Here is a 12,771-nt window from a genome sequence, read left to right on the forward strand (position 1 = left end):
GAAACTGGTTAAAAATCGTCGCAAAAGGTGTTCGCGTGGGTGCGACAGGGGTTCCAGTTGATACGGGTCAAGCCGCTTGGCCACGTGATACGGAGTGGAGATAAATAATCGGTGAATCTCGGCTAGATATCCGGGCGAATGAGACGTAAATGGAGATTGTGTTTCGGGGGGAACTAGGAGGATAGAAAAGGCCGTCGAGATGCGGTTCGTCCGATATCGCATATCGGAGCAGATGCAACCGCAGCGCGGACTTCAGAGAGTTTCTAACCTGCTTAAGCGTATCCAAGGAGCCTGCAAACGGCCAGGTGGATGATCTGAAGTTGTCTCTGTAAACCCAACGCCGGGAATTATACCCACGCAGTCCGATTCCCGGATAACGACCTGCAGCGATCGTCGAGGTTTCCACACCTGCAACACCGACTTTCGCGGATTTTTACAACAGCTCGGGGAGAATCGACGTCGCGCGGGACTCGCCCGCAGGACGAAGCCGGGTGGCACCTGGTTCCCGGACACCCGAGTCAATTATTCCGCATCCTCCTCCTCCTCTTCGGCTCTCCTCCGCGCGGTTCGTTGGTATGAATGAATGGACGATGGTGGGTACGCGGGGGATGCGTCCGGCTGATAAATGCGAGCTACGGCTTTCCCATTATTTCCTATAAACGGTCATTACATTTGAATAGTGCAGCCAGCTCTCCGGCACTCGCGCTCAGACAGTCCGCTCGAAGACGGCATTAAACGCGTCACCTTGGACACTCCGCCGCCGTCTGGTTTCCGGTCGGTGTCAAGCTGCGCCGCGGCACTTGTCCGCCGGAAATTGACCGGCACGGGCTCTGATCCATTCGGCCGACCTTTCGGGGGTCATGGAACGACGGGACATCTGGCTCCCAGTGCCCTTAAAGGACGCTGCCCGGCTTCCAGGTGGCCTGGAAGCGCTCCTTGGGACAGGAGGAGGCTCGTGCTTGGCAGGCAAATGCTTCGGGACCGCGTCCCGTGTCCCGGACGTCGGGCAAACGGAGCTTGAGCCATCTACGGAAAGGCAAACTCTTTGTGGTCCGGACCGCCACACCTGCGCCTTCGAGACCATCGCGTTGCCACCAGCCGAGAGAGCTGCAGGGACTCTCCGGGAGGGGGCAGAATGCCCGCTTACCGTATACGGGGGAACGTGTCCAGGAAGTCTCGGTGACACGCGAGATCGCCAACTCTCCACCGGTACTCCGGACCACGGGGGAAAAATATAATCCGGAATAATTACAAGGGCATCCAGGATATTGCGAAGACACTTGCAAACGGTCTTTGTTACAAGGCACAGGGATTTCATCGTCTCTCAACTATATTCAGTCGGCTTGTTTCATTTCTCGTCCATGTTCCCTCGCTCGTCTCCATGTTTCAGCCTCTACAGTGCCATCCGAAAGGATGTCGAGGAAGTTTCTCCGTCTTGTCAAGTCTCGCTGTTTTCTGTCTGAACTCTGAAGCTATTCGGAGCATGAAAAAATAAGTCCCTCAACTTTCATGCAGGCTTTATATCGTCAATCACTGCGTCTGATTAGGTATACCACTCCGTTTACAGTAACCTGCAGAGGTTGTTGAATAAAAGTGTGTAGAAGTGGGAAAAAAATGATCTTCTAATCGTTGAATCGGTTCGAGTATTTGCTAGGGGGGATTTGTTACGTCAGGCTTAGCAAGGTGTTAACAAACTATCAGGATCGATAGCTTCCGCAGTTGCGTGTTCCCGGTATGAGAAAATCAGTAAGCGAGGCCATGCAGAAACCGAAGACCCAAGGGAAAGGTCCAAGGCGTGTATGGGGCGATCCGTTACCACGGGCATCTCAATAGCGTGATTCTATAGCATGGTAAAAAACAGATAGAAGAGAATAAGAGGAAGAAGGGAAGAAGAAAGGAGCAGGCGAGAGGGAGACACGGAGAGGCGATGAAACAAGATAAAACGGAGGAAAACATGCGTATTGCAAAAGCTGTAGGCCAGATGCATAATCAATGATTTAAGACTGTCGCTGCGTGCCGTATCTTTTATCCTGCCGCAGGACACGTCGTGCCTGTTAATGCAACCGATGTCAAAAATAACGGAGAAACAAAAAAGAAACGCATTTTCTTCCTCTCTTTCGATTCATCATCGAACGGGCGTAAAACACAGATCGGAAAAAGTTGGTCACTGCTCGCATTCGTCCGTTCGATTCACCTGCGTCGTTATTCTCGCCGTTTTATCCTGCCGAGGTATTTCACGAATGCAATCAAAATGCCGAGGCGCCGATTACGGATGCCTGTCTCATTCCGTACTACAATTAACCGAGGCCAGCACTTTGGGCGCAGTTAATTTGGACGAAAGGAGCGATCGATATCGCCCGAGACGAAAGCGTCGACTCAGCTTCCGATGCGTCGGTATCCGCGCTATTTTCTTCCTTCTCTTCTCCAGCATGCTACTCACGCGGATAATGTATTTCGAAACGGAGTATCACCTCGTTTTACTGATATTTACGTACTATGGCAAATGGTGATGTTTTAGTTGGCGAAAATTCGTCGATGTGGCCTCCTGTATAAAAAAATTTGGTGTATGATTCAATAATTTTTCATAGTCTGTAAAATGTCCACAGGGAAATATTTATACGGTTTAATGAAAACGTGAATCAATAAATATCTACAAGGTATGAAAAGCACAAAAACTGAGGTTGGTCGAAACGAATCTTTCTCCAATACAGAATTAAATATGATATAAAAATTGAGTCGAGCTATAAATTTCGGGCTTTTTATGTACGATTTTTGTTTTCCCGTATCGGTAGATTTTACTTCGGACTGTACACGGGATGCATCCTCAATATGAAACGAGGTAGAATTATCTCGTAGATCTTACCGGAGGTAATTGAAACGATTGTTTGGTAAACCGAAGAGCGGATAAGTGGTCAGCGATATAACGTCTGCCGGTGCGGTTTTACCGATATGGGGTTAAACATTAGAATAGAATGAGTTGGGGGCAGGGATATGGCGTGTATGTAGGGTCCGGGTTCGAGCACCGGGTACCGGTGACGAGCAGCCGGGAGCCTAGGCAGGAATTGGAACGGCTAAGTGCCCTCGAGGAGTGAAATATGGGTTGAGAAAGGAGGGAATTATTGATAAAAAAAAAAAAAAAAAAAAAAAAAAACAGCGACTCGGTACCGTTGGCGCCAAGCCGCGTTGCGTTTCAGGTCACCCGCGATCGCGAAGGGCGTGCAAAAGGTACAAGGTGAAGGATAATGGGCCACTAAACGCTGCTGAGCCATATTGATGCGATGCCGATGGCGCTCGGCGCGCGCAAGGCTGTCCCTCATTACGTCTGAATTATTGCATGCCTCTTGGACAACTATAAAATCCCCGACATATCCGCTCGAGTATATATCGACCGCGTCCGAATGTAAACTTCCGTGACGAATGCCCCGGCTGATCTCGATGGTTGAAAAGTCTCGTTACGTGTGCTCCGAGCGATTGAGCTGGTAGGTATAGGACGTTCCTTTTTTTCACCATTCATGCACCGTCATCCCGATCCTCTTCCTCTTCCTCTTCCTCTTCCTCTTCTACTTCGTTACATAAGTTTTGCTCTCGTGTATAATACTCGAGCGCGGCGGCAGCGGCGGTGGGATTTTTCTCTCATCGTTATTTAGATGTGTCGTAAACCATACGCGGCGGTGTAAATCGAGGTGTGAGAGACAAGACGCGGCGCAATTTCGATCTGCTAACTATTGAAGTGAAGAGAAAAGAGATTAAGCCTCCATCAGCCCCCGGGTGAAATCTTCGAGTATCGGCCTCACGGAGAGAGAGAGAGAGAGAGAAAGAGAGACTACGCTACGCGTGCATGGCTCATACGGTCGAGGAATAACAGTTTTATCGATATATTACCCGCATTGACAGGATAACCATTCGTTCAGGTATAACAATGTGAAATGCAAATGGCGGACGCTTCACACAGGTTAACGTGTAGCCTTCCCCAAGTGGAGCAGAGGCGGTCGCTTTGAGATGCCAGGAGATCCGAGTAAATCATGGTAAACGGTGAACACGCGGTAAAGCTAGCCTCGGCTCGCTTTGCTATTCCCTCGCGCTCTGCGGAGCCACCATCTAGCCATGCGGCTCGGGCCTAAGTCCCAGTCCTCCATATTCTTCGACGCCATCCGTATCCGGTGCGAAATCTCGATTTATGGTTCGGAAGTATGCAATCTGGCTCAAATCTGTTACAATTTGCGATCACCGGGCAGGGAGAGGCATGCCTGCATATTCATTGGGATCGGGACATCGCGTCTGTACAACGTATGGTGGAACCGAATTTCTGATTATCTGTTTTCTGTTTCATAGCTTTGAGGCAGCGAGCTGTTGGGAGACACGGCACCGGGACGGAGCACAGCGTGCGGGAATTAAGGAGCTAATCGGATTGAACGGTGAATATTGTTCTGACGGATGATCCGAGAGGTGCAATGCAGGCGACTTTAATTAAATGATAAGGAAGGCTGGAAATTGGATCGTCGCTCGGCGGTTCTGATACGGAGGTAGGTACCGGAATCTGATTTAACGGTAGCTCGGCGGTAACTAGTCGGCCTTGATCTTGACCGATAATAATCAGGACCCAGCCGAGCGTGGTCCCATTATTATCGGACCATGAGACGCGCGGTGAAGAAGCGAGAAATCGAGGAGCGCTGGAAGGTCTCAGTTTCCGCGATCTCATGCTTAGCGGGTTCTAAATATATTTCTCAAAGTTCCTCGTCGGCTGGGTTTATGCACTGTTTCGCAGCCACGCCGACGGCGCCTGGGCACATAGGAAAGCGAAAAGTCTTCCATACCCTCCAGGCACTAAGCGATCTTCGTAATTTCCCTATATGCATCGATGAGTAGCGTAATTCTAGGCTGCACCACCAATCACGGCCCGAGTTCACCTCCGCACACTCACCATTAGCTAGCTATTCGTAATGGTTCCAACCTCCAGTCCTCTATAAACCGGAAAAATGACAGGGGTGATTTTTTGTTGAGAAAATCACCGTCGAATGGGGATAAAAAGTGTGTATAATGAATCAGGCGTATAAACTTAATTTGGTACGTTGAACTGCACGGGTTGTTTGGTCGAAGCATATTATATTTAATTTAATCTAATTTTAAGAAACAGAATCTTCAACTGATTACCGATCAAATCATCTTCCGATCTCATGCAGGGTCTTGAGTTCAAATTTTATACTGAATTTGTACCGCAGTTTCAGTACAGCTTAAAGCTTTTCTGATCACTCAAGGTTCGTTGTCTCATCCTTGCCAAGTACCTAAACATGAATTATTCATGGCCAGTATCACACATGAACGGGCTTACGAACCCAATCATTTTTCTACTAAAAATCAACCCGACGCACGGATTGGCGGTATCCTGTGTGCCCACTTAAGTCTGCCATTAAGCCACCCTGAGTGGCGCACTTGGGTTCTTATCAGTCGGGGTAAGGCGGCTTTGCGGCCCCCGGCGTCGCCTGGAACAGAGGCGGGAGACGGTAATGACAGCGTACGCATGTGCACAACACGCCCTACTAATTTCGTAATTGCAATTAACGTAGGAAAGGTGACCATCAATTGGTCCGTAATCAGCTCTATTACATGAGCCCGTGCAGCCGACTCGCACGCTGCTTCTGCTCCTGCTTCAGCTTCTGTTGCCGGTCGTTCCTTCCGAGGATCGCCACGCGGTGTTACCGAGGCAAGAACCTGGAAAACGACAGGACATTAATTAGCTACCGTCAACCGAGTCGCCAGCGCAAACCGGCGACCCATAGTGCTCACCGACGGTCCACTTGCCCCGAGTTATACGTAGCTGAAACAACCGCGGCGAGTCCAAGACCCTTTTCGCAATACCGAAGCTTTCGTTTCGGAGCTTTTCACGATGAGGCTTCTTTTCGTTCGGCAATGCTGTTGGAATGCAGATGTAAATCATACTGCAATTTTGTTTCAAACGAGGAGCGTACCACTTGTTGATATCGGATCCGCAAAGGTTTCGACGATAAATTGGAATTCTATAGGATTTCTTAATGTTTCGTGTGATTTGAAAACACAGATCCCGGATTTAATTTCATCCAAGTCACAACCGCTGACGAGAAAATGAATCGACACCGGAACTTTGATTTCGTGCTCTTATTTGGAGGTCTGACGTAGACGCGGAGAGAGGCAGTTCTCGGTGGAGGGAAGAATCGTCCGATTCGTTAACCAAGAAATTAATTTCAAGCGGCGTGAATTTTTACGCAAGTAAATCGTTATTATAGCCATACTATTATATGCCGTAGAAGGAGTGCATTATCGCAGAACCACGGAGCACAACATCGGTTGTGACTTTTAAGCCGTGCGACCCCGGCACGGATGCTATCTGAAGGGAGTGAGTATGCAATACCTGCATGCATAGGTACAAAGTCGACCAGCGCACAGGGTAAGGCAAGGTACACATAGAGTCCCGCATTAATTGCGATACTAATTAAACAACAGATTTATCATTCCCAGTCGGATCACCGCGGGTGACTGGTTCACTAATAACCAAGTCGATTAATTGAATTCGAGCTTACAGGCTTCGGGTTCAGCTGTGTGGCATTGAATGGAAATATTTATCGGCATGGTGGATCTGCCAACAATGGAGCCACTATTAGAAATTTTACGGTGCCGGAAGCAGTGCGGGACCAATCCAGCCTCAATGACGAAGGATCGGTGTTACATTGTGAAAGAGTTCACAGCGCCCTTGGACATTGCGTACGTTGATGAAAATTCGACGTTTATAAGTTCGGTTACTAAGCCCACGGTTGTAGCGAGTGAATATGTACAGTTGTCGGTTGAAGGGTGGTATTGGTGTAAAGCGAATCTCGAAAATTGTGATCCTTGGAGGGATTCGGGAAATAATTATCCATGAAGATGTCAATCTAGAGTCGATCAAAGGCATAGAACATGAGAGGTTCGGCTTGGCAATGAACAAGCGGAATATATTATGTCCAATTGGAAGGGACCCGTTCGTACGAAGAATCCTCGTTAGGTGGGTCATTAGATTGTCAGTCGTATAACAGATAAGTTTGATCGATGTTGCATTGAGCAATGATCATCCGGTGGATCATTTAAATGGAAGCATGTTCAAATCGTTGTGGGCATTGCCATATTGTTATTAATGATTCGATACGTTCTTGCTTCTGTAAACCGGCCGTAACTGCGGACAAACACCGTATAATGCAATAACAAAAATAATTCAATACGTCTGGCTGACACAGAGCGATACGTGCCGCGATTGGAAAATAAATAAATCGACGGAATTTGTGATCGAAACAAATATCTTTACGGTAGAGGCATAACTTAATACCGATCATCGACATCAGTCGCCTAGTCCACGGGGTTGACGGACCTCATTGTATGATGGTGTGAGTGTGTGTGCGTGTGTGTGTGTGTGAATGCCGGTGCACTTAGCTAAAACCGAACAGTCAAAGGTGATGCATAAACGTATCTTTAAGTGAGGTGAATGCGAAGGACGAAGGAGAGGAGGAAGATTGGCAGCTCTTTACAGTTCTAAGTCACTGACGTCTTCCATTCATCACTGAATTGACAAGCGGTTCGGAGCGATCGGTTCATCGATTGGCAGATCGTCGGACTACCCTGGAAGCCGCGGTAATTGATTGTTTGCAAATGAACGCGGTATGAAATTATTAATGTTATACATAACTATATCTGCAGCAGCGTCAAAGCTTGCAGGATCGGCTTATCGAACGAAAGTGATAAATTCAACGAGTCTGCGGAGAGACGAAGGAGGCAATTAATATCTCTGGATGCATTCACGATTCTCTTTATCGTCCGGGAGTCCTGCGGGAAAAACGGCCGCTGCTGCGTTCGCCCGCGATAATCTAAGCTCCGTATTTTGCTCGCTCGGCTGCGCAGAGTCGAATGAACGCGATTTCATTCTTGCGGTCAGCTGATTGAATCGAGACGAGGAAGTGTCCGTAATGAATTGAAGGGGTCATTTAGATAGCATTGTGGCGTACCTACCCCCTGATTATTTCTAATGAAGCTTATTTATCGCACTATTCACCGGGTCAATATCTTCCCGAGGAATCACCAGCCGCGGTCACTCCGCCAGGCCAGGTGATCGTTCGCTAATACAGGGTTGCCTGTAAAACACATTAATTAAGTACCAGGGCAGTGGCTCCTTCTTCGGTATTTCTAAACCGACATCGGAATGGAATGAAAACCGACCGAATGGGTAGTTACGTTATATCGCTTCGGTGATCGAACCCCGTTTAGGTGTAACGAGTAAAAAATTTGACGAGGGTACATTCATCGTTGAAGAGCGAGTGCCTCTTCTAATAGAAAAATTACCAACTTAGCGTGTGAAGACATGTGAAAAGCTCTGGTGTTAACCCGTCGATTCGAGGAACGTTGCTGTCGCTTCCGTCAAACGAAGGTGAGAATTCTCGAGTATATTTTATCACCGTGTACGAAGTCAGAGAGAGAGAGGGAGAGAGAGAGTAAACGAGAATATCGGGTAGTAGACAAAGGTTATGAAAGACAAGCGTCCGATATGTAATACTTTCAGCGTAGTTTGCGAAGGCATTTAAGAGTTTACTGATAATCGACACGGGGTTTACAGTGTATTTAGTACTCGGTGAATGGGTATTTCATAAAATATAAGTTTGCCAAGAAGTTTCGCGACGGCAGCGTCGTAAAGTTTGTGTGGCGAAGTACGCTTTTTCACAACGTCGAACGTAGACGTAATATTATAAGGCTAAGCAGATAATTGCTCGTGCGGGATACGTGCGCCGGATACTTTCCTCGAGAGTTTTTCCAGGCCACGCGCAACCCGCTATTACAGGACGACAAAGGAATCTAACGCTGTAAGTATCTAAAAACAAGCCGTTACAATCGGTCATCTCCAATACGTGATTTCTACCACCGCGATCCGGTGTTTACGATCGTTTTTACCACGTCGTTTCTCTTTCACCGTTCTACTGCCTGACCACTCACACGCGCCGCATCGCCACCAGCCTCGTTCCTCATATCTTAAACAATCTCTCATACGTATCTTACCTGCGACGTCCCGATCCTGACCCTGACGAAAGTCCAACCACAGTCAGAGATCTCCCCAAGCACCCGGGTAAATTGTGCGACTGTTCCCGGCCGGGGAACTGAGGCAGCAAGTGGGAGACCAAGGCCGTAAATTCATCCCGTGGTCCAGCCCCACCTCGCGACCGGAAATCTTACGATCCGTGAGCACGCGAGCAAGCCTGCATGTTCGCGTATACCGACACATCATCCTCGATGCACATTCGTGAACGGCGTCGAGTTGATGTTACACGAAGCATACGTATCGGGTTGAGGAACGACATGTGAATTGCGTGAAACGATTCGTGAAATCGTGATATTTATCGAGAACTTGACGTCGTTAGGAGGCGGACGGGGAACATGCATCTTGGCGGGTTTTTACAGGGTTATTATATTTGGACGCGGTGGATTGAATTTTGTGAAATCGTAAACGTAGGATGTTACAAAAACGGTGAGAAGTATAATTCCAACGTCGCCACGCACTAAATATAAGTGGATTCTGAAAGTTTGTTCTTACCTTAAGAGTTGTCCGCATCGTTTGATGAGAAGACGGTGATGGTGTTCTTCTTAGCCTTCGTTTTCACTCCGTAAGCATCCGTCCTTTCTCGTTCATTATTTTAATCGTTCGGCTAAAAACGGTAATGGGTTTTGCATCGTTGGCGTAGGTACGCAGCTACGTTCCCGAGTAATAATATCTGATCCCTGTGTTTAAATATTAGCCACTCGTCCATAGCCAAGTATGCGCGTGTCTTCCATTCGCACTTGTATCGGAAGTTATTTCTTACAGCAGCGTAAAGTCGGTTAATATACAATTTCGTTCTCGTGAAACACCGGGTGGCACAACCTCAATGAAATACAGGATGATTTTTGCACCGGCGTTGTAATTACTGTTGGAAAAATAAAATTTCTGCAGTTAAGTGTTGCCGGTCTACAAGTATAATAAACCCATGGTAAATAGCTCGCGAACCTAATGCGGCTACCGCAACATCTGCTGTTGTTTGCGAAATGTTAAACTTTTACGATGAGTAAAAGCTGCGCGGTATGCAATGGATTTTTACCTCCTCACATCGCATGATAATTAGCCAATAGGGCCTCTTCCACCATCCTGCAACCGTGTTGAGTAATCGGTCCGAAGGTGTGGCGACGCTCAGAGTACATCCGTGTTCTCACGCAACGGAAATGACGGCCGGGGTAAAGTAACTACGAAAGGAGGAATAAAAGAGGAAGAAAAGAAAAACAACGTTGTGGTCCGCGCTTACCGGTGGGCCCCGTTTATTATGATTTACAGGGAATTGATTCAGGCGAAGACGTACGAGGAGTTGGAAAGCACGTCGAACACGACGCAGCGCTCCGTAAGAACCGGAGACCCTGAGGTAGGGGGGGCGAGGATCAGGGGGTCTGCAGGAATCGCGTCGGGTTTACGTAAACGCGTAAACCTGTTCGCCAACCCCGGAGATTTGTCTTCGTAGGACACGACCGCGGTCTCGCGAGCGGAACGAGGAGAGTGCTGGAGAGGATGGAGAGAGAGAGAGAGAGAGCGGGGGAGAGGAGAGAGCAGATAGAGAGAGAGTGATCAGTAGGACAAGGTGGCCGATGACGAGAGTTCGAACCGCGCAGTTTGGGCCGTCCTTTATTTTTTCTCCGTTCCCTTCTTCTTTCCTTTATTCTCCTTCTTTGTCGTCAATTTCTCCTGGACCGGGGCTGAATCGGCCGGAGTCAGAAGTGCTCGGGGTGGTTTGAGCACCGGTTTACCCAGAGCGAGACGCCCGGCTCCAGGGGAGATCCCGGCGACCTCGAGCATCAGGTTTTCCCATGGGAGGAAGTTTTCACCGCTCTCCTTTCCCCCTTCGACTTGGTATCGATCCTGGCCAATTTCTTTCACCTTGAACTCAGCACCTACGCCACTGTTCTTGAACACGAAGCATCCATCCTCGAGGATGTAGCTGGTAAGGACGTATCTGCCCTGGCAGGTTATTCGCAGGGCGATGCTTATGCTGCCAGCTCGATTTCCACCCAGGTCCACCAGCCTGATCGAACCACAGAAGACGTAGGGACTTGAGACGAAAGAATCTTCCGCCAAAGCCTTCGCCTGGAACAGAGTGGAACGCAAGAAAGAGAGAGAAACTGCGCGTGGCAAATTCAGACGGTTCTTCTACTCAACCCACATCTGTAAGAATATTTCTGAACACTTTTAAACGTAGCCAGGAAATAAGTAGCATTTAAAACTCTTTCGATCGTCGTATTGTGTCCTTAAATGACACAGCAAACTGCATATTTGCGGAAGGCTCTTCCAGCAGAGTATAATACACATCGGATACGTATCTGCCATTATAAAAATACCTGTTAAATGTTGAAAGTTTCAAGTCACTTCTTTCTTTGGAACATATTCTTGTTACCTAATCTTTTAATTTCTACGTAACGTGAGGTTGGATTCTGTGACACTTTCTTAACGTATCATTTCACGAGAGAGGCCGCTTATTAATACGCATCTTTACACAAGGATCTTCGAGATTTTCTTCACCTGGTCACAGAGGCAGCCGGATAAGGGAAATTCCGCGAGACAGGTCGGAATCGAGTCACCCTGACGAAGTATCTTTATCGAAAGCGGGTGTCTCAGAATTTTCTGGATTAATTTTTGAGGTGGTGAAGTGAAGTGGCATGCTTGGCCAGCCCCGAAGTCTAGGTGACGATTGCCCTCGACGGAAGGCGGCACTTCGGCGCAGGACAAATTCTGACGAGTTATCTGGAAGGTCGGAAAATCGATGACATCTACCCTGACGACGAACTCGGTTTCCCCGGCGTCCCTGACTATCTGATCGTCCAAATTTAGATCGCCAATGAAAAACTCCAGAAAGTAAAGCAAAGACATAATAATTCTTGTTATAATTTTTCGCCGAAACTTGTCACATGACAGTTTGAAAGGTTCTTATGATCAGGTTATGAAAAGTCATCGCCACCCGGGTCTGTCTGTAAACAAAAAACGAAAGAAAGAAAAAAAAAAATAGAGACGGAGAAAACTGATCGTCTTCACACGATCCATACTCTCGAAAAATCCTACGCTTGCAATCCAGAATGGCAGTGGAGTAAACACTCGATCAATCCTCCTCGCCTCGACGCTAGATCTCGAATTATCGAATCGAAGCGTTTCGGGCTTGTGATCAGTGTAACCCGAGGTAGCCTCTTATCCGGAGGATCAGGAGCCCGGTTTGTCGGGACGGCAAAATGCCAAGGGCGGATCATCCGATGGCACGACTTGCCAGACAGAAGTCTATCTATTGGCGCTGCGCCCACCGCGTGACCTTAGAGAGGCCGGACCGCTTGACGGGCCTTAATTACAATAATTAGTCCTCTTTTAGGCGGTATAGTGACCGGCTGATGAAGAGCTTTCATTGTTAATAGCTCGCGAGGCGATCAATGGAGGTGGACGCGGAACGGGAGGCTCGAAGCCTTCCGTCGAGAGGTCGCGACCCCGCCACTTTTACCGAAAAGAAATCCGCGCCGAACGCAGGGCCGCCTCTGCAGCTGAAAAGTGCGGACTGGCTCGCTGCAGGACACGGCCAGGCCAACGCCACACAGGGGCAAGAACCTGACCCCGTAGTAGTCGCTTCTAAATAATATCTGGTCGTTTGCCACCTGGTCTCGGGTCGGCCTCGCGTTGTCCCGGGGCCTTTGGGCTCGCCGGGGAAAATCCGGGCCAATAGTTTTCCCACT

At 48.4% G+C, this 12,771-nt stretch overlaps 1 protein-coding gene across 1 annotated transcript in view; it reads left to right on the top strand.

Annotated features, from left to right (window-relative positions):
* LOC124305689 (protein cortex-like) overlaps positions 1-12,771 on the top strand; it is a 237,579-nt gene that overhangs the window by 137,761 nt on the left and 87,047 nt on the right. The window contains exon 11 of the mRNA XM_046765336.1: positions 4,333-4,523. Coding sequence (XP_046621292.1) covers positions 4,333-4,403 — 71 coding nt within the window. The 3' untranslated portion in view covers positions 4,404-4,523. The remainder of the gene's footprint in view (positions 1-4,332; positions 4,524-12,771) is intronic.

The sequence above is a fragment of the Neodiprion virginianus genome, chromosome 5, assembly GCF_021901495.1.
Source record: "Neodiprion virginianus isolate iyNeoVirg1 chromosome 5, iyNeoVirg1.1, whole genome shotgun sequence".
Classification (NCBI taxonomy): domain Eukaryota; kingdom Metazoa; phylum Arthropoda; class Insecta; order Hymenoptera; family Diprionidae; genus Neodiprion; species Neodiprion virginianus.